The sequence below is a fragment of the Neofelis nebulosa genome, chromosome 16 (assembly GCF_028018385.1).
Source record: "Neofelis nebulosa isolate mNeoNeb1 chromosome 16, mNeoNeb1.pri, whole genome shotgun sequence".
Classification (NCBI taxonomy): Eukaryota; Metazoa; Chordata; class Mammalia; order Carnivora; family Felidae; genus Neofelis; species Neofelis nebulosa.
Window position 1 is genome coordinate 34,336,962 of NC_080797.1, and position 23,720 is coordinate 34,360,681.

The 23,720-nt window shown below is 46.5% G+C and overlaps 3 protein-coding genes across 6 annotated transcripts; 2 read left to right on the plus strand and 1 right to left on the minus strand.

The window, feature by feature from the left end:
• The first annotated feature begins 804 nt into the window (after positions 1 to 804).
• BECN1 (beclin 1) lies at positions 805 to 14,117 on the plus strand. 2 transcript variants are annotated; one of them, XM_058702684.1, is made up of 13 exons: positions 805 to 954; positions 1,229 to 1,357; positions 5,473 to 5,540; positions 6,443 to 6,501; positions 6,952 to 7,020; positions 7,176 to 7,266; positions 7,380 to 7,516; positions 7,677 to 7,871; positions 8,783 to 8,929; positions 11,059 to 11,208; positions 11,943 to 12,003; positions 12,443 to 12,585; positions 13,301 to 14,117. In XM_058702684.1, exons 2-13 carry the CDS (start codon positions 1,231 to 1,233, stop codon positions 13,467 to 13,469), a joined length of 1,416 nt encoding a protein of 471 aa, XP_058558667.1. In that variant the 5' UTR covers positions 805 to 954; positions 1,229 to 1,230; the 3' UTR covers positions 13,470 to 14,117. The 2 variants fall into 2 exon arrangements, with proteins under 2 accessions (XP_058558667.1, XP_058558668.1); XM_058702685.1 differs by lacking the exon at positions 6,952 to 7,020.
• Positions 13,527 to 22,227, minus strand: CNTD1 (cyclin N-terminal domain containing 1). 3 transcript variants are annotated; one of them, XM_058702700.1, is made up of 7 exons: positions 21,845 to 22,224; positions 18,811 to 18,886; positions 18,395 to 18,563; positions 17,257 to 17,419; positions 16,192 to 16,336; positions 15,483 to 15,579; positions 13,527 to 14,909 (listed from the first exon to the last, which is right to left on the minus strand). In XM_058702700.1, the coding sequence occupies exons 1-7, from the start codon at positions 22,011 to 22,013 to the stop codon at positions 14,742 to 14,744; spliced, it is 987 nt and encodes a 328-aa protein (XP_058558683.1). In that variant the 5' UTR covers positions 22,014 to 22,224; the 3' UTR covers positions 13,527 to 14,741. The 3 variants fall into 3 exon arrangements, with proteins under 3 accessions (XP_058558683.1, XP_058558685.1, XP_058558684.1); XM_058702702.1 differs by lacking the exon at positions 18,811 to 18,886 and having other exon boundaries at positions 21,845 to 21,953; XM_058702701.1 differs by lacking the exon at positions 15,483 to 15,579 and having other exon boundaries at positions 14,820 to 14,909; positions 21,845 to 22,227.
• A 133-nt stretch (positions 22,228 to 22,360) lies between these two features.
• LOC131496904 (cytochrome c oxidase assembly factor 3 homolog, mitochondrial) lies at positions 22,361 to 23,489 on the plus strand. The gene is made up of 2 exons (XM_058702724.1): positions 22,361 to 22,620; positions 22,966 to 23,489. The coding sequence occupies exons 1-2, from the start codon at positions 22,407 to 22,409 to the stop codon at positions 23,070 to 23,072; spliced, it is 321 nt and encodes a 106-aa protein (XP_058558707.1). The 5' UTR covers positions 22,361 to 22,406; the 3' UTR covers positions 23,073 to 23,489.
• The last annotated feature ends 231 nt before the right edge of the window (positions 23,490 to 23,720 follow it).

The window sequence follows — 23,720 nt, forward strand, 5'->3', positions numbered from 1 at the left end:
TGACAGCAGAGAGCCGGATGGGGGCGCTGGAACTCGTGAATCATGTGATCACGACCTGAGCCAAAAATCAAAGGCTTAAGGACTGAGCCACCCAGGCGTCCCAATCATTGTATTTTTGATGCTTAAATTTGTGACCAAACTTGGAGCTTCTTTGGTGTAACCAGGGAGGCAGAGATTCAGCTCACTACTACGCACTATCTACTATCTTCAGGCTCTTTGGCTCCATTCATCACTTATTAAGTAGTTCATTTCCCCACTGAAATGGAATACTAGCTTTACCACCTACTAAATACCCTGTACACTTGGTCTATTTTTGAACTATAGTATTTCCATTGATCGGTCTATTCCTGCACCAAGACAAAAAGGTTTTCGTTTTATAATTTTAATATCTGAATATTTGGTATCAGAAGGGCTCGATTTTTCCTGATTAATAACTGAACATTTAAAATATAAAATAAAACAATAAAATTTACCTTCTCACCTTCCCTTCCAAGTGTGTCTACCACTTTCAGGGGTGTTTAAAAGAAAGCCGGGTTCTCCCAAGGAGAAACTTTTAAAACTGATACTGCAAGAGGAATTAAACTGGTTCCGCTCGGAAGTGACACATCTAAAGAAAAGTCACAGAATTACAAATCGGCAGTCTCCTCATTCTCAACTCGTCCTTCACCTCCCCTCGCTACCGTTGCCCCCCCGCCGACGCCTGCCGCGCTTCCCAGCTTAGCCTCTAGGGGGCGCGACGAGGCCCGTAGGCGAGTGGACCCGTTCTGACCTCTGGAGCGCCGGCAGGGCGGTCGTGGCGTCACGTCCGGTCCGGGCGGAAGTCCTCCCCTGGCCGACCGGGAAGTAGCTGAAGACTGGGCGATGGCAGTTCTGGAGGCCTCCCTCCGGGGCAGACCCGACGCCACGGTGCCCCCGCGGTAGATCGGACCACGGTGGCGGGCACCGGGTTCCAAGGTGACGGGCGTCGGGGGCTGAGCCGGGGCCTTAGAAGGGAGCCTGGGAACCCTGACGGCCCCTGTTGCAGCCCCTCCCTGACTCTAGGCTGGTAAATTGCCTTTGCCAGCGCTGCCCCGGAAACGGGTCTGCCTGGTATCAGACCGTTCCTACTGGGAACGGCGCGGGCGAGGATTTGCCCCCTTGACTACACCAGCAAGGCAGGTGGTAGCCCTGGACCAGGGGCTCGAGGGCGCTGATTCTCCCTAACATCGCCTCCTCTCCACCGCCGCAGGGATGGAGGGGTCTAAAACGTCCAGCAGCACCATGCAGGTGAGCTTCGTGTGCCAGCGTTGCAGCCAGCCCCTGAAACTGGACACGAGCTTCAAGATCCTGGACCGTGTCACTATCCAGGAGCTCACAGGTCAGCGAGACCCTTGAAAAGAGGGTGGTCAAGATCGTGGAAAATGGGCAGCTTTAGAGATGTAGGTCTTAAGGTAGCTATCTTTGTGGTCGGCCATAGACTCTCGCTGTATGAACCTAGGAAAGTCATTTCATCTCTCGGGCTCCCTATTTTCTCTTTGGGAACGTGAAGAAGTTCTGACACTGTATCCTTCTGAGAGCTTCCTATTCTAAGGAGAGGTCCTTAGTGTTCTGCTCCTGCTGTTTCAGAGTAAAGGAATGTGTGTGTATAATAATAAGCACCATTTGTTGAGGGCTTACCATATACCAAGTGCAGTGCGTGCATTACTTCATCTGTGCAACAGCCCCTACGGGAGAATACAATCATCATTTTACACATGAGGAATTGAGGCTCAGAGAGCTTAAGTGACTTATCAGTGGCCAACAGCTGGTAAATGGAGGAGCAGAGTGTTAAAGTCCCACAGTAAGATGAAGTTAGAAAAGGAACAAAAAGGGGCGCCTGGGTGGCGCAGTCGGTTAAGCGTCCGACTTCAGCCAGGTCACGATCTCGCGGTCCGTGAGTTCGAGCCCCGCGTCAGGCTCTGGGCTGACGGCTCGGAGCCTGGAGCCTGTTTCCGATTCTGTGTCTCCCTCTCTCTCTGCCCCTCCCCCGTTCGTGCTCTGTCTCTCTCTGTCCCAAAAATAAAAATAAAAAACATTAAAAAAAAAAAGAAAAAAAAAAAAAAAGAAAAGGAACAAAAAGGCTGAATAGGTAGTTTAAATAAGCTCAAGGGTCCAGAGTCAGCCTGCTTGGATTTAAATCATAACTCAATTACTAGCTGACTGACTTTTTGCAAGTTACTCAACTTTCTAAGCCCTGGTTTCTTGGTTTATCTGTAAAATGTAAAATGACCTCAGGATAGTTGTAAGGATCAAATATGATGAACATAAGTACTTAGGAATATACTGGGCAAATAGTACTCAATAAATGTTAGCTATTATCATTACTACCAATTTTTCTTTTTTGAGTAGAATTAACTCTAATACATTTTTAGCCTTTTGTTATGGAAAATTTCCATCGGATGGTCAAGAGAACAGCGTAATGAATTCCCTTGTATCCGTGACCCAGCTTCAACAATTAGCCACATTCTGCCATTCTTGTGTTCTCTATATCTTCACTCACCTCCCATCCCCGCTCAATTATTTTGCTTTTTATTCTTTTTAAAAAATAAATTGGCGTGTCTTTATTTTTTTATTTTTTTTTTTTTAATATGAAATTTATCGTCAAATTGTTTCCATACAACACCCAGTGCTCATCCTAACGGGTGCCCTCCTCGATGCCCATCACCCACCTTCCCCTCCCTCCCACCCCCCATCAACCTTCAGTTCTCAGTTTTTAAGAGTCTGTTATGTTTTGGCTCCCTCCCTCTCTAACCTCTTTTTTTTTTCCTTCCCTCCCCATGGTCTTCTGGTAAGTTTCTCAGGATCCACATAAGAGTGAAAACATATGGTATCTGTCTTTGTAGGACTTATTTCACTTAGCATTACACTCTTTTCACTTAGCATAATACTCTCCAGTTCCATCCATGTTGCCACAAAAGAGCATATTTCATTCTTTCTCATTGCCACGTAGTATTCCATTGTGCATATAAACCATAATTTCTTTATCCTTTCATCAGTTGATGGACATTTAGGCTCTTTCCATAATTTGGCTATTGTTGAGAGTGCTGCTATAAACATTGGGGTACAAGTGCCCCTATGCATCAGTACTCCTGTATCCCTTGGATAAATTCCTAGCAGTGCTAGTGCTGGGTCATAGGGTAGGTCTATTTTTAATTTTCTGAGGAACCTCCACACTGCTTTCCAGAGCGGCTGCACCAATTTGCATTCCCACCAACAGTGCAAGAGGGTTCCCGTTTCTCCACATCCTCGCCAGCATCTATAGTCTCCTGATTTGTTCCTTTTTGCCACTCTGACTGGTGTGAGGTGGTATATGAGTGTGGTTTTGATTTGTTTATTTCCCTGATGAGGAGCGACGTTGAGCATCTTTTCATGTGAATTGGCATGTCTTTAAATGCACAAGTGTTAGCTGTGCTTTAAAACAATTTTTTTTTTAATCTTTATTTTTGAGGTGGGGGGGGAGTGCAGAGAGAGGAAGGTACAGAGGATCTGAAGCAAGCTTTTCACAGACAGCAGAGAGCCTGATGTGGGGCTTGAACTCATGGACCATGAGATTATGACCTGAGCCGAATTTGCACGCTCAACTGACTGAGCCACCCAGACACCCCTAAAAAAATTTTTTAAGGTTTATTTATTTAATCTCAAACTCATAATCCTGAGATTAAGTTGCATGCTCTCCTGACCAAACCAGCCAGTTGTCTTTAGCTGTGCATTTTTGACAAAATGGGTAACTCAGTATAACTCAGATCATGGTGATGTAGAAAGTTTCCTCATGTTCCCTCACTTTCCTTCCTAGTTACTCTGGAGGAAAGGGGATGTTGACATTTGTTGTGGAAAACCTCAAAGTATCTAATGAGCCCTCACATACCCATCACCTCCACAATTATCAGTGCCTATTTAATCATGTTTCATCTACAGCCCCATCTATTCCCCTCCCACCCTGGAGCAAATCCCAAACATAAAAATACTGTAAATGTTTTGGTAAATATTTTTGAAAGACAAGGTGTCTTTTTGTTTTTAATTTTTTTTAATGTTTATTTATTTTTGAGAGAGAGACAGAGTGTGAGCAGGGGAAGGGCAGAGAGAGAAGGAGACACAAAAGTCGAAGCAGGCTCCAGGCTCTGAGCTGTCAGCACAGAGCCCGATGTGGGGCTCGAACCCACGAACTATGAGATCATGACCTGAGCTGAAGTCGGCCACTTAACCGACTGAGCCACCCAGGTGCCCCAATAAGGTGCCTTTTTTTTTTTTTTTTTTTAACGTTTATTTATTTTTGAGACAGAGAGAGATAGAGCATGAACGGGGGAGGGTCAGAGAGAGAGGGAGACACAGAATCTGAAACAGGCTCCAGGCTCTGAGCTGTCAGCACAGAGCCCGATGCGGGGCTCGAACCCACGAACTGTGAGATCGTGACCTGAGCTGAAGTCGGACGCTTAGCCGACTGAGCCACCCAGGCACCCCAGTAAGGTGTCTTTTTAAAAACACAGCCATTAGAGGCTCCTGGGTGGCTCAGTCAGTTAAGCATCGGACTTTGGCTCAGGTCATGATCTCACAGTTTGTGGGTTCAAGCCCCTCATCGGGCTCTGTGCTGACAGCTCGGAGCCTGGAGCCTGCTTTGGATTCCATATCTCCCTCTCTCTCTGCCCCTTCCCCTCACACACACACACACACACACACACTGTCTCTCTCTCTCAAAAATAAATAAACATTTAAAAAATTTCAAAACACAATCATACACATAATCAAACACAATATAATCATACACATAATAATGATACACATAATAATCATACACAATTATCAAACACATAAAAAATTTAACAGTTCCTTAATCTGATTTTAATGGGGGCAAGGGGAAGAAGAGATTTCATCTATGTGCAATTGGTACTTTAAGAAAAGGGTGGTGGGGCGCCTGGGTGGCTCAGTCAGTTAAGCTTCTGACTTTGTCTCAGATCATGCTCTCGCAGTTTGTGCTGAGCTCAGAGCCTGGAACCTGCTTCAGATTCTGTGCTCCCTCTCTGCCCCTCCCCCACTCACACTCTGTCTGTCTCTCAAAAATAAATGTTAAGGAAAAGGTGGAAGGCAGCGCATGGGTGCCTCAGTCAGTTAAGTGTCCTACTTCAGCTCAAGTCATGATCTCACGGTTCCTGGGTTCGAGCCCCTCATCGGGTTCTTTGCTGACAGCTCAGAGCTTGGAGCCTACTTGGATTCTGTGTCTTCCTCTCTTCCCAACCCTCCCACCCCCCCTTGTGCTGTGTCTCTGTTTCTCTCTCTCTCTCTCTCTCTCTCTCTCTCAAAAATAAATAATAAACATTAAAAAAAATTTTTTAATAAATTTTAAAAATTAAAAAGGTGGAGGTGGGAGTGGTGATGAGAATTTGTTTTTATTATTTCCCATATTTTCATACATAATCTGGCTTTGTTAAGACTCTAATTCAATATTTTCCTTGTCCTTAGCTCCATTACTTGCCACAGCCCAGGTGAAACCAGGAGAGACCCAAGAGGAGGAGGCTAACTCAGGAGAAGTATGAAACACTGGAATGCAAACTGGGTTTCTGCAGGGTACTTGGTGCTTCTAGAGTGCCCAGACTTTTGGAAACTCTGGTTAACAAGAGACATTCTACATGATCAGGCCACTGTGGGTCGTTGGGGAGGTATAGAAGTACACCTGAGGTTATAGGATTACTGACTGAGGCATCAGTTTAAAAATGTGGGGAGGGGTTTTTTATTTGAAGCAGAATTACAAGCCATTAGAGGTAGGAGGTGAGATGACCTATGTGTCCAGGTCATCCCAGGGCATGCCTGGTTTATGTCTATTGTCCTAGCTAATTATTAATATCTACTGCTCTCCATTCTCAAAGTGTCTTAGTTTGGACTAGAGTATGATTACGCTAGCCAGAAGGGATTGTCAGTATCAGAGAACATGTCATTTTTAAGCTGTGGTAACGTTAGTAATAATTTTCTTTGCTGAAGGTAGATGTCATAAGAGTTTGATGACATATCAATTATGTCAAAGTATCAAAAACATATAAATCATCTACCTTGTCGTATGCCATGGCAAACTTCATTGCAGTCTGATCTGCCTTTTTCCTTGTGCCATGATTTAGGGCCTTCTCTCCCCTACCCCTGACTGGTCAGTGTTGAGAAAATGCAGATTTAACCACACAATAACTACTACCACATAGATATCACATGGTTTGCCACAAAAAATCACATGGGACTTGGAGTTTGTCTGTATGAGGGGTCCTTTCTTAGTGCACATATATACCAAGGATTGGCTAGATCATACCCATTTCTTACGTCTCTGTGGTTTATCAGGTCCTGTGGTTATCAATCAAAGGTAAAGCCAAATGGTTCTGAGGCTCTTTGGGAAATAGACTCCCCCTGTAAGCTGCCAGAATTCTAATGCCTCTTATTTCCTTCCCAGGAGCCATTTATTGAAACTCGCCAGGATGGTGTCTCTCGCAGATTCATCCCCCCAGCCAGGTGCCTACTACTCCTCAGCCCCCTGTTCCTTGCCAAAGGCCAGTAGAATTTTAATGGAACCCAGAATTGAGACCTGGAGCCAGGTGATGGAAATAAATCCTCATCTAGCCTTTTGGCTCTTCCAGAAAGGACGTATTCTCTTATACCTGGCCCGTCACCTTCCAGTATTGATTTTTTCCTGTAGCCGTTCACACAGTGGGAAGGGACAGTAGCTCTCATGACGAAGAATCGAGAAAAGTTGAGGGAGTGAATGACTAATAAGAGAGAGGGGCTCTTGAAAAGTTTTAAAATAGCAGATGTTGTTAGATGTTCAAGTTCTTAATCGTTGATGCATGTGAAGGCTGCTGGTGAGGGGTATGATATTTAAAAATGGTCTTTCCTGATTGTCCTTCCTTTTCTACTATAGACACACACACATGTCAGTTTTTGATGCCCCCTCTCCCTCCTTAGTCCATCCAGGCCAACCTTCGTGCTGAGTGCCCCTGTGGAAGACCAGCATGGCCTTCCCTTGGGAGAGAGGTACCCTTGGGAGGTCAGTCGGGCTAGGAGTGGGTATGCGCCTTGAGGCCCCTCAGCCAGTGCTTGAGAGTCTCTGCCACTGCCACTGCAGTAGGTGGAGTGGAGGAGACCTCTCTGCTCCCTCATGTGGCCCGTGGGCGGGGGGCTGTCTGCAGGATGATGTCCACAGAAAGTGCCAACAGCTTCACTCTGATCGGGGAGGCATCTGATGGCGGCACCATGGAGAACCTCAGCCGAAGACTGAAGGCAAGTCAGCACCGTAGCAGCATCAGGCGGTGGGCCTGGCTGGTAGAGGGGGTGGCCGGGCAGGTAGCCTGGGGCAGGCCCTCCCCTGACTCTCCCACACCCCACGCTTCCAGGTCACTGGGGACCTTTTTGACATCATGTCAGGCCAGACAGATGTGGATCACCCACTGTGTGAGGAATGCACAGATACCCTTTTAGACCAGCTGGACACTCAGCTCAACGTCACTGAAAATGAGTGTCAGAACTACAAGTGAGTGCCTCTAGAGCCAGTGCCCGGAAGCGGAGATCTGGACCGTGAAGCTGTCACTGCTCGGAGACTGCTTGGCTCTTACCCAGGCGCTGTGCTCCGCTCAGGTAAACAGAATGACAGGTTCCCCGCGGTGAGTGTATTCTGCCCGTGTCTTTGGCAGACGCTGTTTAGAGATCTTAGAGCAAATGAATGAGGATGACAGTGGACAGCTACAGATGGAGCTGAAGGAGCTGGCGTTAGAGGAGGAGAGACTGATCCAGGAGCTGGAAGACGTGGAAAAGAACCGCAAGATAGTGGCAGAAAATCTCGAGAAGGTCCAGGCTGAGGCTGAGAGACTGGATCAGGAGGAAGCTCAGTGAGTGGTCACCCTGTTCCTCTGTCTCCCTTCCCACGAGGCTCCAGGAGAAGCAGTGGCTTCTGACTGAATGTGTCTGAGCAGTTTGTCAGCTGCGGTCGCCTGTCGTTTGGTAGCCTGTCTGCTCCAGATCCCGCATACTGTTTGCGGGCCCTGCTTCTCAAGGTCTGTTGGGAGGGTTATGTGTGAAGGGTCAGCATGATTAAGTGAAAAAAGCATGTTGGTTGAATAGAGAGCAGAGAAAGAAGGGTTCTAAGTTGCATTGCTGCCCTGGGGGGGGAGCTGAGCTCGTTTGGGTAAGTCAGCCACCGAAGCTGGCATCCTCCTCTGGAAAGATGGACGTGTTGGCCTACATTCGTTCTTTCCCAGCCCGGAAATGTCACTGGTGATCTTGACCTGAGAGAACCCCCTGTGTAGTGGAGGAGACACAGTATCCACATTAACTAAAGTTGGGGGAGTGATGGACAGAGAAAAAAGTTAATGTTTTCAAAGGAGCGAACAAGTTACATCGGAAATGGTGTATGCCAACTATACAGAAGGACAGTGAGTGCACAGAAGTGAAGTTTTGGAAGTTCACCTGTGGTCCGTTCCTGGAAGAAGCCACTCTTGACGCCCTGACCCCACTTCTGGAAAAAAATTAGAAATACAAGAGGCATTTGGTCCTGGTTTAGGAAGAGTCCTGTTTGCCTCTATCTTTTGCACGTGGGCAGCTGGAATTTGAGACATTTCTGTCCCTCGCAGGCAAAACAGCTAGGATCTGTATGTTCCTTTGAATGGGATCTGTGCCAAATGGAAAGGATGCTGTGACTAGGTCTAACCATAACCACTAGAATACATCGTTCTGGGGGGTGGTGAGAGAGAAATTCTAGCCCTGAACCTACAGCCTTCAATGGCCACCTTGCTGCTCACAGGTATCAGAGGGAATACAGTGAATTTAAGCGACAGCAGCTGGAGCTGGACGATGAGCTGAAGAGTGTGGAAAACCAGATGCGTTACGCCCAGATGCAGCTGGACAAGCTGAAGAAAACCAACGTCTTTAATGCAACCTTCCACATCTGGTAATGCGGGTTGGAGGGTGAGGAGTGCCCGGAAAGCACTGCACGCCTGCGGCTTAGCTGGTGATCGCCAAGCCGGGGTGCCCGCCTCCCTGAAATAGGGCTGTGCGTCGTCTCCCCATCCAGGTTGCTTTCATTCCTTGTGATGGGATAGACGTCTCAGGGGGTTGGAATTCTAGAGCTTGGTGACATTCACTCTCCCAAGGAAAGGGAAAGATCTGAGCCCTCCAGCCCCATGAAAACTTTGTCATCTGCCTGGTGCAGATTTCTTAACCCCTAGGGTCATTGATGTATTTATTCGACATTTCATCCATTTAACTAGTATCTGTTGAGTATCTCACACGTGGTAGGCACTATGCTAAGTGCCAGAAAGGCAACAGCAAACAACATGCGTTCTGCCTTCTGGTTGCTTACAGCCTCGTGGAAGAGACGGATACGTGACAGACTGTTGTTATGCGGTATGATAGCTGTAACCCTTGGGTGCTCTGGGGCCACCTAAAGACACTTTGCCCAATTTGGGAAGGCCGCATGCAGAGTTTTCCCCAGGGGAAGTTGATGCTTAAGCTGAGGCACGAAGTGGAAATTTGCAGAGGGAGGGGGCTTGTTCCTGGCAGAGGAACATCATGTGCAAAGACACGGAGGAACGTGGGAGTGGGGCATCCGAAGAACTGAAAGGAGCTTATTGTGACTGGAGATCGAGTGTGAAGGGGAGAGTGACAGGATATGGAACTGGAGAGTGACCAGTTCCCCCAAGGACCTTGTAGGCCTCATTAAGGGATTTGGACTTCATCCAAAAGGCACTGGAAACCACTGAAGCATTTTAGGCAGGAAAGTGACATAATTACTTTTGCATTTGTAAATGATAGTTTCACCTGCAATGTGGGAGATGATGGGGGCGGGGCGGGGAGAGGACGCCCCCTTTGGTAAGGAGACTTGTCAGTAGGACTCTAAGCAGGAAAAGATAGAGCAGTGGCATGGAGTTTGGAAAAAAATGGACAAATTAAAGAGATTTAGGAAGTCCAATCAAGAGAGCTTGGTGGGTTTTTTTTTTTTTTTAATTTTTTTTAACGTTTATTCATTTTTGAGACAGAGAGAGACAGAGCATGAATGGGGGAAGGTCAGAGAGAGAGGGAGACACAGAATCTGAAACAGGCTCCAGGCTCGGAGCTGTCAGCACAGAGCCCGACGCAGGGCTCGACCTCACAGACTGCGAGATCATGACCTGAGCCAAAGTCGGACGCCCAACCCACTGAGCCACCCAGGCGCCCCGAGAGCTTGGTGGTTTTTGAGGGGAGGGAGCAGGGAGAGAGCATTCAAGGGTGATGCCCCTGTTTCTACTTTGGCATCTGAGCACAAGGGGTAAAGATGACAGTTCATATTTGGACATATATTTATTTATTTACTTACCTACCTATCTATGTATTTGTTTAACATGTTGAGTTCATTTATTTTGAGACAGAGAGTGCGAGTAGGGGAGGGGCAGAGAGAGAGAAAGAGAATCCCACACAGGCTCTGCAATGACAGTGCAGGGCTTGAACTCACAAACTGTGAGATCATGACCTGAGCCAAAATGAAGAGTTGGATGCTTAACCGACTGAGCCAACTCATGCGCCCCAGACGTGTATTTAAAGTGCCAAGTAGAGGGGCGCCTGGGTGGCGCAGTCGGTTAAGTGTCCGACTTCGGCTCAGGTCATGAACTTGCGGTTTGTGAGTTCGAGCCCCGCATATCAGGCTCTGTGCTGACAGCTTGGAGCCTGCTTCAGATTCTGTGTCTCCCTCTCTCTCTCTGCCCCTTCCCTGCCCATGCTCTGTCTCTCTTTGTCTCTCAAAAATAAATAAATGTTAAAAAAATAAATAAATAAATAAATAAATAAATAAATAAATAAAGTGCCACGTAGAGGGGCGCCTGGCTGGTTCAGTCAGTAGAGCATATGACTCCTGATCTCACGGTTGTGAGTTCAAGTCCCACGTTGGGTGTAGAGCTTACCTAAGAAAAAATAAAGTGCCAAATAAAGCTTACCATGAATCTGAAGATGAGGGAGATCTATACCAGCGTTTAGGTGCAAACAGGAAGTCTCAAAGTTGCCGAGTGTTGAGTTCTCCCTGTATTTTCTCCTGCCCTCCTGCCTTAGGCACAGTGGACAGTTTGGCACAATCAATAACTTCCGACTGGGTCGCCTGCCCAGTGTTCCTGTGGAATGGAATGAGATCAATGCTGCGTGGGGCCAAACAGTGCTGCTACTCCATGCCCTGGCCAATAAGATGGGTCTGAAATTCCAGAGGTAAGAAGTGCACCCCTTTCTTGGGGTGTGGCATGTCTTTGGTTTTTTTTTTTTAAACATTTATTTTTATTTTTGAGAGACAGAAATAGAGCATGAGTGGGGGAGGGTCAGAGAGAGAGAGAGGGAGACACAGAATCTGAAGCAGGCTCCAGGCTCTGAGCTGTCAGCACAGAGCCTGACATGGGGCTCGAACTCATGGTCTGCGAGATCATGACCTGAGCCGAAGTCGGACGCCCAACCGACTGAGCCACCCAGACGCCCCCAGGTGTGGCATGTCTTTGATGTAATTTGTATTTCCAGCCTGGTACTCTCCTCTGCTGCGGCAAGAACCCTTGTTCACAACACACCGAGAGTTTTCTGCCTGTGGAGACTCCCAGAAAAGTCGCTTTCCACTCATCAAGCAGTCCTTGAGCTGCATGACCATGGCTGTGGTCCCCAACCCATCGTCTCCAGAACCTTGGGGGTTCCTCAGGCTGTTTTTAGCTTTTGTGTTTTTTTTTTCAGCCAAAACCTACATTTACCTGTGAAACACCCCCAGACAATTATGTAATAAATGTAGTTCAGTAAACAGAATCTTTTAAACATGGGAGTCTATGGGGAGATGAGAGACAGAGGTGGAAATAGTAAAAGTAGTCCTTGGATAGGATGAAGCATGAAAATCACTGGGTTATAACATTTCAATAATCGCTTCAGGAGGAGCCCTGTATCCACCTCTGTATGCGTCTCCATTTTAGGTATCGACTTGTTCCCTACGGAAACCATTCATATCTGGAGTCTCTGACAGACAAATCTAAGGTACTCTGGGAAACCCCATCTTCAGTGGGATGCAGAATCCTGGTACCTCCTGACAAAATGGTTTGCTTTTGATAATAGCGTTTCTTAGTTTGTTCCTTAGGTGGAGGTGTCTCATGATCCTATGTCTTGTTCAATGCCTTGTCTAGTTCAGGATTAGCTCTTTGGGGCCTACAGACAAAAAGTAGGTTTTTACAGTCTGTTGAAAAGGGCTAAGGGCAGATCAGAGGGGGATGTGTATGGTAGACTAGGAAAGGAGTCACTGTGAGGTATTTAATACATCTCTGGTGATAAAACAGTTCCTGGGCATTGCATTTGCCCAGGATCACTGCTTCCAGTGAAATACAGACAAACAGGACTTGAGAAATGGAGAGTCTTGGGAACACTCTCTGGTAGCCTGTCTTGGTGCCACACCCTCAGCCAGTTCTCTCTTCTTGGGCAGGAGCTGCCATTATATTGTTCCGGGGGGTTGCGGTTTTTCTGGGACAACAAGTTTGACCATGCCATGGTGGCTTTCCTGGACTGTGTGCAGCAGTTCAAAGAAGAGGTTGAGAAAGGCGAGACACGTTTTTGTCTTCCTTACAGGTCAGTATTCCCTAATGCTCCATGAACCTAGAGTAGGACCAAATAGAGCATAACCAAAGGGACAGTAAGAATGGAGGCAAAACATAGTCTAAATGGTAGGAAAGCAAAATCATGACACTGATGGGCAAAGAGTGATTCAACACTATAAGCAGGACAGAATATGACCATCTGGTCACATATTCTCTTCGGTGCTCTGGGGGATTTTCTTAGCACAGAGCTCAAGCTGGCTCTCTAATTTCAGGAAGCTTTCCTCTTAAGCCCTTGGAAATACATAGGAATGCTTCCTTTGGTCAAATGTTGTAGGAGCCCAGTGATAGATGCAGACCTTAGTTCAAGAGAACAAGGCTGAGCTGCTTCTGTCACCCCAAAACAAAGCATTTCTTTTCTCCTGCCTCCCTTCTCTCCCCATGAGTTCAGGGATGCCTAGGAAAACAGTCAGGGGTACTGTAACCCTCACTTACCCTCTGCTCCAGGCTTCTCATTTGTTTGGGTGTGTGTCCTGTCTCTGTACTCTGCAATGACAATGAGGCTCTTGTGACAGCCTTCTTGATGTTTGTCTTTTAAGCAAATCCAAAATACACTACCATTCCTCGCCAAGAGTTCTTTAATAGATAAAATGACGTGAATGGTCCCATGATCAAGTCCCTGCCCATTTGCCTGAACTGACTTAACTTGGATCTCAGTTACTAATGAGCTCTGCTGTGTGCATCTGCAGGATGGATGTGGAGAAAGGCAAGATTGAAGACACAGGAGGCAGTGGCGGCTCCTATTCCATCAAAACCCAGTTTAACTCCGAGGAACAGTGGACAAAAGCTCTCAAGTTCATGCTGACGAATCTTAAGTGGGGTCTTGCTTGGGTATCCTCACAGTTTTATAACAAATGACTTTTTTTCTTAGGGAGATGTTTGCCTTAAAGGCTTTAAATTTTGTTTTGTTTGCAAAAAAAAAAAAAAAAAAAAAACGTTTTAAATTAAATTCGGGTACTATTAACAGCACATGTTTACAATACCAAAACAGAAAAAAATCTACAAAAGCCACTTTATTTCAGGATATCATGTGACAGATAGTTTCCAGAGCTACAATGTGTCATGTACAGATATCAGCCTTTGTCATAGGTTTGACTCTTAACCCCAAACCTTCCTTTCCCTCTCTCCCCCCAAAACAACTAATTTAAAATTGTTTTTGTTTTTGTTTTTGTTTTGTTAACTGAGTTGAATTGAGATCAATGTGTTTTCACTGGGTTTTATCTCTCTCAACTTCCTGCACTTACAATATGAAATAGAAACTTTTGTCTCCACTGAGACGACGAGATGTGTGAGATGTACAGCTGGATAACGTGAGAAAATGACACATAAGCTTTGGTCACCAGATGATGTGATCAGAAGCTTGAAATTTAACACTTGTCCTCACTTGCTTCCAGTGCTGAATGCCTACTCTGCTCTCTGTTAGAGATATGAAATGGTGTTTGATATTGTTTGAGACATTATGGAGAGATTTAATTATTTGTAATAAAAGATTTACTGCAGTCTGATTACTGCCCAGAAGTGCACTGCTGGTTTTTTTGTTGACTAAAATAGAGCACTTTGTATCCTGGGAGTATTGAGTTCAAGTGCAGGTATGTGAAAGCTCTGTTGAAACATGTTTAGAGATGGATTGGTGTTAGTTTTAAAAAAGACTAATGGCAATAGACAGCTGTGGAGGAAGCCCTATTTGTGTACATGTCAATGACAGAACAGAGATGTTAAACTAACTTTAAGGGGAAATAAAGGCTGCCTCCTTGATGCTCAGTCAAGGTCACCCAAACAGTCTCGGTTTTCAAGCCCCTGGTTAACACTAATTTCCACATCCTATGTTCTCTTTCCGTGAAATGAACAGTTAAGGAAAAGCTATAAATACCTTGTTAAACAAAAACGAACCAACTTCACTAATGTTCTATCTCCTCCCAGCTCCTTGACGTTTTCAGTCTGATACAACAAAAAGGACATGCTTGTCAACTTTAACTCTTTGTCCGATGCAGAAAAGTGCACATGAAGTTGGAACACAAAACATAGTCCAAAAGATACTTGGAACTTTTGTACCCTGAGTTGAAGAGTAAACAAAAGGAGGGATAAGCGCAGTGGTGAAGGCTGTTGAATACTTGGCGGGTGGAGCCCGCCTCACGTGTTGGAGGAAGTGGCAGCCCGCAGAGCTCTGGCCTCCAGGTGGGGGGGGACAGGCTGTCGCCCCGGAGTGTTGGCGCCCACGCTGTGAGTCAGGATTGCGTAAGAGAACTCAGCGATGCTTTCCAGGGCAATGCCAGTGATGCTCTGCAAATGCTCCACAACCTTCAGAGATAGACGGATTTTTTTTATTACTAAATAATCTCCACGTGTTTTAGTGCACAGACACATCGCTCATGCTGTTCTCTCAAGCCAGATGTAAATTTTTTCATTTCAGTTTACCGAGAAGATTAAATCCAGATCCCAGTGTTTGCCAATGGCCAAATTACATTAGGATGGATACCTTTACCCCGATAGTGTTAGCCTGGAAAGTTTCTGCTAGACATCTCATTGTGCTGGAGATAAGGTCTGTGAAATATAAATGGGACACTTGGGCCTTGACATTGTCTTCTATTTGGGACGATATACTTACTGGACTTGAACTATCTGATAGTGGATGTTGTCAGAGAGGGAAATGAACGAGCTGAACACGGACCTCCATTTCCAGCTCCATAAGGGAAAAACTGGAGAGCGCTTTTCAGACCTACTCTAGCATTTCCTCTCCCAAATCCTGCTTATTCATCCTAATCCTGGGTCTTGACTTATTTCGAAGTTGTCTTTTCTTTTCCTTTAACTGAGGGGAGAATGCTTTCTATTAAGTGAATTCTGACCGTGCTGGTCCTGCTCAGTGGTGCGTACCTGGCTCCAGCACTCATGGTTTTGGATGAAGGCACTTGCCGCAATGATTCCTACTCCCAACAGCATGAAGTCTTCCTTCACTGAAACAAACTTTTCCCTGAGTGATTAAAACCATATTAATTTTGGAGCTAGAATGAAATTTGATCTTCCAAACCCGAGGGTCATGGAACTTCAACTAAGAGTTGTTTATGTTGATCATCTTGGACTTTTTGAGATATGGAAGGAAATGGCCAAATAATAGCTAATTGACCCCCTCCCCAGCCCAACTGGGATTAAAACCTGAGCCTTCTGACTCGTTTATGGGCCTTTTGTTGTCCCATCGGTCTTCCTAACAAATGTAACTGCGAGTCTTTTTACCAGTCTGACTTTACAGTAATCAAACACTTTTGTCCAAGTTGCAGCCCTGTGACTATAAGGGCCGTCCAGTAATCTCAAATTTAAGCAGCCATAAAGGAAGAACTAAGAAAGAAAGTATGTTAATTACCTGAAGTCATTTAAATTTAAAACGAAATACTTCAGAGTTTTGCTGATTGGGCTTAGTCATCTGCATCCAAGCAATACTGGAAGTTAATTAAAAACAGGTAACCTGTGCAGGTTATCTGTGGCCTGGATGCCTTACTGGGGAAATTCCATTCCCATGGTATGTTCTCGAGGTATGTTCGTAACTCGCTATTTCTGGAAGAGGCCTACCCTAAAGGAGTTGCCTTACCCTTGCAGCTGACTGGGTATGGAGTTTTCAATTGAAGCCCTGAGCAGGCTCTCATATACGGGTTCGTGCAGGAGATAGACAAGGTCGAGCAGGGTCAGGCAGGTTGCATGCAGCTGTGTGGCTGGAACCAAACAGCCATTGTATCCTAGATGGAGTGTGGGCATGGTAAAGAACATTAAGTGCATCTTCTCTGACCGTAATCACCATTGTCATGTGACATAAAGCTCTTGAGCTAATGATAATGAGTTCTGTAGGAAATCTCTTTAGTTGGGAGGTCAATTTTATTTTATTTTTATTTTTTTGGAGGTCAATTTTAAAATGTTTATTTCGAGAGAGAGTGTGTGCGTTCGAGCAGGGGAGGGGCAGAGAGAGAGAATCCCAAGAAGGCACCGTGCTGCCAGTGTAGAGGCCGACATAGGGCTTGATCTCACAAACCATGAGATCATGACCTGAGCCTAAACCAAGGTGCCCCAGGAGGTCAATTTTAAAGGATAAAAGGAGGGGTGCCTGGTGACTCAGTCCATCAAGCATCCAACTTTGGTTCAGGTCATGATCTTGCGGTTCACGCATTTGAGCCCCATGTCAGGCTCTATGCTGACAGCTCAGAGCCTGGAGCCTGCTTCAGATTCTGTGTCTCCCTCTCTCTCTGCCCCTCCCCCCCCACACTCTCTCTCTCTTTCTCTCTCTCAAAAATAAACGTTAAAGAAAAAAAGGATAAAGGGAGAGGTAGAGAACTCTCCATCTACAGTATATATACAGATAAGAGTATATTTGTTTGTTCCCATCTTATCTTATACCTCTTTAGAAAATCACCTCTTTGATCCTACAGCAAGAGCGCCTAGTGGGTCCAAATAGAAGCCAGGTGCTGAGACCTGAGTTTCCTTCCCTGACAAGTACCAGAGGGGACACTTGACTGTGTCCCCAGTCTTCCTGCTCCCCCCCACCAGACTTCCTGCTGTTTCTCATTGGCAGGTTCTTTCCACGGCTTCCAAACCTCTGGGCACATTCTTGTTGCCTTCTATGGATGACTCCAACCCATATTCTCTGACACACGTAATAAAGTACCTAAAACCTCCAGAAGCATCTCTACATATGCCAGGGGAGTAGGCAGATTGATTTGGAAGTTCAGGGACTTCAAAACATCAAGCTCTGACTCCAGCAGTTCCTCCTTAGTGTGCACATACCCCAGAGACTGAAGGAAATTCAGGACTGTAACGTTGCTGATAATCTGAGCAAAGAAAAACAAAACAGTGAGAGGGAGAGAAGGGTGTCAGAATAAAGGTCATACATCTTGGCACAGTATACAAAGCTTTTCACAATCCAGCCCATGCCTTCATCGCGTCTTCTCTCTTAGTAATTGCCCCTTACGCCCCCACGCCGTCATATAGGATTACTTGCAGTTTCTGAGCCCGTCCAGCTCTCCAGGCCTGTATGCGTGCTGTTTCCTATGTCTGGATCTCCCTTTCCCCCCCTTCTCTCCCCCCGCTTTCCTTAACTCCTCTCCATCTTTTTTAAGGACCTTCCCATCTCCTGCCCATACCCCCTTCAAAAAGTCATGGTCTCTAAATATACTTCCTTGACTCTCCAAGGCTGTGGGTGTACATTCATAGCCATCTGTATTTACACTAATCAGAGCACTCTCCCACATTATTTGCCTGCATGTCTTTTCTCATTGGATAATAAATTCCTTGAGATCGCAGGCAATATGTTTAATGTTGTACCCATGGCACCTAGTGCAGCATCTGACCATAGAAGACAGTGAATATTTGTTGAGTGAATGGTATTTTACTATACAGGCATTGGGTAGGGGTATGGAAACATTTTATCCACTATAAATGTGACCATTTGTCTTTAATACTGATAGGTCTGTTGGTAATTCAGAGACCTTATCTAAACTGTCCTTGAGTCCAAGGGGAGGAAAGGTGACCTGTATGAATGGTGGCATCTGTCCAGCAATTATACTTTGGGAACAGAACTTCAGGCTATTTAATAACTGCCTCTGTGTGACTGTGTGTGTGTGTGTGTGTGTGTGTGTGTGCGCGCGCGCGCATGTGTAGGAGGTATGCCTAGGAAGCATAATCACACTCTGGAATTTCCACAGGAGTATTAACACCTAGCTTAGGAGCAGGTTTCTCACAGTCACCTTTGGACGAGCTGGTTTCTCCTAACATTCAGGTGTCCATGAGAGACCCCAGTTCCTTACTTTGTAGTGGAAGGAAAGTTTGCTCGCCAGTTGAACACATGACACAAGACGCAGGATAAACTTGTTGAAAAGCTGTTCTTTCAGAGCTTTCCAATTCTGAGGCTCCGTCTTCTCTCTCAGCTGGGTCATGGCTTGCCTACAGATATTCTCTGCCTGCTTAACCATAAACCTGTAAGGAAGGGCAGAGGAGAGTAAACCATCCGCACTCACTCAAACTAAAGGGAGTTTGTGCTATCGAACTATGCTATGTCTCCTCCTCTCCGATATCAGTCCCTTGGTGAGACATGTGCATTTGTAAGTAACAGAGGGTGTAAAACCAGGTCTCATGGTAAGGGACAACTGTACTTTTTTAAGACTTGGAGACATTAGGTATTCTGAGAGGTACCACTCACAAAGACCTATGCTCAGGGCTTTACCTTTCTAGGATTTCTACAGCCTGGTAGCTCACGGATTTCTCCAGACACCATTGTTCAGACAGGAGAAAAACAAACTCTGCCAAAACAGGAAAGAAGAGCCTAATTCACAAGGTGCAACCAAAACCACTCTGTGAACTCCTGGCATTGTGTAAAAGCCACGAGTGGGCCGAGGGAAGAGGGTCAGGGGCTGAGAAGGGGGAGACTGGAACAACACAAGCTGAGCTTAGTTCCCTTTCCTGCCAACAGGCAGATCCAAGCTGACAGAACCCCCTTGGTGACCCTTGAGCCTTCCTGTGGGTCTCAGCTGATAAAAGGCTTGGCCAGCTACACACAAACATACCAGCTGGTCCAGTTGGCCTCTACACCATGCTGGGAACCTCCAGCTTCAAGAGAGATTCTTGGATGGATAAAAACCCTAACCCCTATATTCTGTTTTCAGTGGAATGTTGACAGGAACAGAAAAGTCCCTCCTGGAGCTTCAATACTCTTCGTAACAGTGTTTGTTTAGTAACCACCCTCTGGAGAACTCCCATTGCTTTACAAACAGGATTCACCTTACAGCTGGACACCATCTCTCCACCACCAGTTTGTTGGGTAAATCTGCAGTGGCTGAGCCTGTCCGCAGGAGCAAGTTTGTTACTGGGGAGTGGCTTGTTTTGAAGAAATATCCCCTACGTCAGGGACCACAGCCCACTTTGTGAGGGGGGCAAGGGCATTGGGAAGATGGGAAGGGCAAGATACCTTGGCAAAATCTTAGGCCGCCTCTGTTTCTCTTTGAAAGAACAGCCCCAGATAGAATTCTATTTAGTTTGCATTATCATTAGAGGGTGGAAACAAGGGTAAATGTTAGTTCTCAACAAAGAAAGCTCCACAGAACTTGGGACTTTTAGCGCTGGTTAGCAAAGAATTATGCATAGTCAAATGACCATGTGTCTTCAGAGAAAATTTGCCTTTCTTAGGCACATAAAAGTTAAGCTGGCGCAAGACAGTTGAACAGTCTGCTCAACACATGTTACACATATGTACAAAACCTGGCTGTTATAGAAACTAAAGCCCTGCTAGCAGTGCCCAATGCAGAAGATAATTAGTTTAAGCAATTAAGCAAAATACCCTAGCACACGTAACTGTGTGTTATTAGTCCTTTTGTTTGCTGGAGGTTAGGCCTTACTTCTTCGGTGTGTGTGTGTGTGTGTGTGTGTATGTAGTTCTTTGGGTTTGGTTTGGGACTGAATTATCTGGGCAGTTGTTTCTATTTTCTAGTTTAATTTGCCAAGCAAACTGAGCTAGGGTTAGATGCAATAGATGATGGTTATGCTTTCCCTTCCTGCTGGCTCTCCCTCCAGCACTTAAAAACATACATCATTTACCTAAAAGACCCTCCCCTTCTATGTTCTTAAGCTAGTTTTGTATCACTGTTAACTTTTCTTGAGAGCCTTTGCTTAAACCTGCTGCTTCCACTTCCTTGTAAATTCCCTGACGTTCTGTGGTTTGGCTTCTGCTTTTATCAACTTGCCGAAATGATGGTCTCAAAGGCCAGAAAACAGGTCCAAACTGTTAAACGTCATCACCTTTTTGCAACTTTCAATCCCGTCGTTCATATCCCTGAGGCAGCTGAAATTGCTGACCATCATCCTTCTTGAAACTCTCCTCTTGGCTTCCAGAGGTGCCTTGGTTCTGTTCCTATCTCCCTATTTTTAAGAATTTCCTTCACGACTCTTCTCCCTACTCCAGTTGCCTGAACACAAAATGTTTCCCAAGGGAGGAAATGTCTTTGACTTGCTTCTCTTTTCTCCTTCTCAGACTCATTCTCTACCAGTTTCAACAGTATCACTATGGAGATAACTCCAAAACCATTATCTCTAGTTCTGACCTCTCTTCTGACTTTTTTTTTTTTTTTTAAAAACATCTTACTAGAAACCTTCCTTTAGAGGTTCTACAAGCCCCTGAAACTCAGTGGATCTGAAACCAAAGCTGTTCTCTTTCACAAACAAAAGTCATGCCCTGTTTTATTATTTTTTACTAGATGTATGTATTTCTCTTAATGGCACCACTATATTCCCATTTTCTTAGACTCAACCCTGTGGCATGGTCTTCTTTGCCTTCTCCACCTCTTAAATTCACCCACGGCAGAACCCAAGATTTTGTCTCTGAAATGTTTTTAATCCATCCTCCCCTGTCATTCCCTCTGCCCTATTGCCTAAACTACTGACAGAGATTCCTGCTGGCCTACCTCTCTCCTATCCCTCCCTACTCCACTCCATTCTATACATCGCAGCCAAAATAATTTTCTCTAGGGGGAAGGTTACAGTCATATCACTCCCCTATTTGAAAACCTTCAATGCCTTCTTGCTTTCCTACTAAGCCAAGTATAAACAGTCCCCCACCCCGGCCCTTGGCATTCAAAGTCCCATATGGAATGTCTCCAAACTACTTTTCTGGTCTTAATTTCAACTCCTCTTCCACATGCTCTGGACAACCTGGACTTAACCACTGTACCCACACTCACCCGAAGCTTCCCTGTTTCCATGGCTTTACTCAGGTCCGCCCCTTTTGGTAGAAATGCTGCCCCCCTCCTCCACCTTCATCAACCAAAACCTCATCCTGCTTTGTGGTCTACCATGCCTGGAGAACACCCTTACATCTTCCTAACCTCACCTCACACTATCGCTCCTTTCCATCCCCAGAAAGCTTCTTTTATCTGCTATGTCACTTAACTAACAGTACCTGTACCTGGTCATTTACAGATTTGTTCTAATGTCCTCTAAAGATTAGGCATGGTTTGAAAGCAGGGGCTGAATCTCTATTTTGTCCTTCTGTGCCAAGCGGTGTGGGGAAGCGCTCTACATGGGTTGAAATCAAGGGTAGGGTGCTGGTGTTATCTTGTTCATCACTGTATCCCCCGTACCTCGCATATAGTGGTTACTAACAACACTTATTTGAATGAAGAAGGCAAACAGAATCTCCAGGCTGGGGTGCCTCCCAGACAGGTGCCCCAGTCTCCCACAAAACCATCTCCCGGGCCCTGGGTCCACACCCACGATGCGGGTCTCCCTGAAGCTGCCCATCCGGCCGGCAGCCCCCTGCACGGCTCGCTCATTCTGCTGCGCCAGGTGAAGCAGAGCGTCTTCGATCGTCTCTGTGGCAACAGCTCCAAATTGAAAGTCACTGAGGGAGGCCAATCTTGACCTCACAGGTTCCTGCATTTTCAGAAGACTTTGGGGGCACCCGGACGGCTCACGGGATCCATAAACCGACCCCCTTAGCTTCACCCCAGGGTCTTCCGCCACACTCTGTCTGGGACTCCTCGTCCCCTTCTGTGTGCTTGTCTTCACCTCGAGTCTGAGGAAAACCCAGTTTCCCCCACTGCCTCGAGCCTTCTACAGCCCTTTCTCGCCCTAACGGCCACGGACCCCTCAGCCAATCAGAGAGCTCGGCTGGTTTGCCACCCCTCCCCCCCCCTTCCCCTAAGGCCAAGAGCCGCACAACCCTCGCGAAAGAAAACGCGGACTACAATTCCCAGAGTCCGCTGCTGCGGCCAAGGACGGCTATTCCCAGCAAGCCCCGCGCCTTGGGGCTACGAAGGGCGGAGCGGCAACATGGCGGCGCCAGGAGCTGGTGATTCTCTCGATGCCAAGGGTGGAAAGGCCCCCGTGGCTCAGCGCATCGACCCAACTCGAGAGAAGCTGACTCCCGCGCAGCTGCAGTTCATGCGGCAGGTGCAGCTCGCCCAGTGGCAGAAGACTCTACCACAGCGGCGGACCCGGAACATCGTGACCGGCCTGGGCATCGGGGCCCTGGTGTTAGCTATTTGTATCCGTTCGAACTGTAGGCTCAGGAGACGGCATAGGGGGGCAGGGACAGGGGAACAGTGGCGAGTACTAGGTAGTGTGGCGGTGGTAAAAAGAGCCAGAGCTGTGAAAGTCTTGGCCGTTTCTGATGCTGAGCCAAGCGTTTAATGTACCTTACTTTGTCACTGTAAGATGCTCTTTTAATATGCCTTGTCAATAATAACGGAATAATCAAGGCTCAGAAAAGCAGAGGGCGGAAGATCCAATCACTGATTTGGGAGGGTGAGAGAATAACAAGGGCGGTGGAACAAGGCTAGGAAAAGGCAATGTGCATACTCCAAGTGGTTTCCTGAACCCACTTCCCCAGATGGTTACACCTTCTACTCCGTGTCCCAGGAGCGTTTCCTAGATGAGCTGGAGGACGAGGCCAAAGCTGCCCGAGCCCGAGCCATGGAGAGGGCATCGGGACCCTGAACCAGATGGGCACTATGCATCTCCAACCTGCTGGAGCCCCTTCACATGGTGGATGATGCCCCATGACCCTGTGGAAATCAAACCCTGCACACAGATTTGCTGGCCTCAACCTTGGACGATGAATGAGCCCAAGAAGCCAGGGATTTATTGCGTTTGGCCTGGTCAAGGGAATATTGGCCATTTCATGCTCACTGTGTCCAGTCACTGAGCCCTTCTTATAGTATGTTTCCTTATTTGAGAGTTGTGCAACCTTGACCTTGGCTTTTCTCAGTCTTTCTAACTTTGTGGTTTACCTTCTCCACCTCCCAGGGGCTTAGCTGTTATAGGGGTGGGGTGGCAGCTCTGTGTGGTGTTGGAGCCTAAAGTGGAAAAGATGGGGTTAGGTTGAGAATAATAAACTGAGTCACCTCTCTTGGAGCCAAGATGAGTGTGTTGAAGCTGAGGGATGGCATGACCCACAAGCAGTAGCTGCAGCAGTGGCATTGCCCCAGGGAGCTGTAAATGTTTAACTAGAATTACTTTTTTCCATGAGATGTTTCCATCTGATTTAAGGGAGAGATCATGGTAGGTCACTGGGCTGTGTGAGACCAAACTATGTCTCCAGGGAGGGAAGGTCACTCTTTTGTCCTCTACCCTTAAAAACAATAC

Excerpts from the sequence above, each read along its gene's own strand:
- BECN1 (XM_058702684.1), top strand. The coding sequence starts at position 1,231 with ATGGAGGGGTCTAAAACGTCCAGCAGCACCATGCAGGTGAGCTTCGTG. Across the intron at positions 1,358-5,472 it reads CACTATCCAGGAGCTCACAG|CTCCATTACTTGCCACAGCC; the intron begins GTCAGCGAGACC and ends CCTTGTCCTTAG. Across the intron at positions 6,502-6,951 it reads AGATTCATCCCCCCAGCCAG|TCCATCCAGGCCAACCTTCG; the intron begins GTGCCTACTACT and ends CTCCCTCCTTAG.
- CNTD1 (XM_058702700.1), bottom strand. The coding sequence starts at position 22,013 with ATGCAGGAACCTGTGAGGTCAAGATTGGCCTCCCTCAGTGACTTTCAA. Across the intron at positions 16,337-17,256 it reads GATGCTTCTGGAGGTTTTAG|GATACAATGGCTGTTTGGTT; the intron begins GTACTTTATTAC and ends CACTCCATCTAG. Across the intron at positions 15,580-16,191 it reads ATACCCAGTCAGCTGCAAGG|GGAAAAGTTTGTTTCAGTGA; the intron begins GTAAGGCAACTC and ends TTAATCACTCAG.
- LOC131496904 (XM_058702724.1), top strand. The coding sequence starts at position 22,407 with ATGGCGGCGCCAGGAGCTGGTGATTCTCTCGATGCCAAGGGTGGAAAG. Across the intron at positions 22,621-22,965 it reads GGCCCTGGTGTTAGCTATTT|ATGGTTACACCTTCTACTCC; the intron begins GTATCCGTTCGA and ends CCACTTCCCCAG.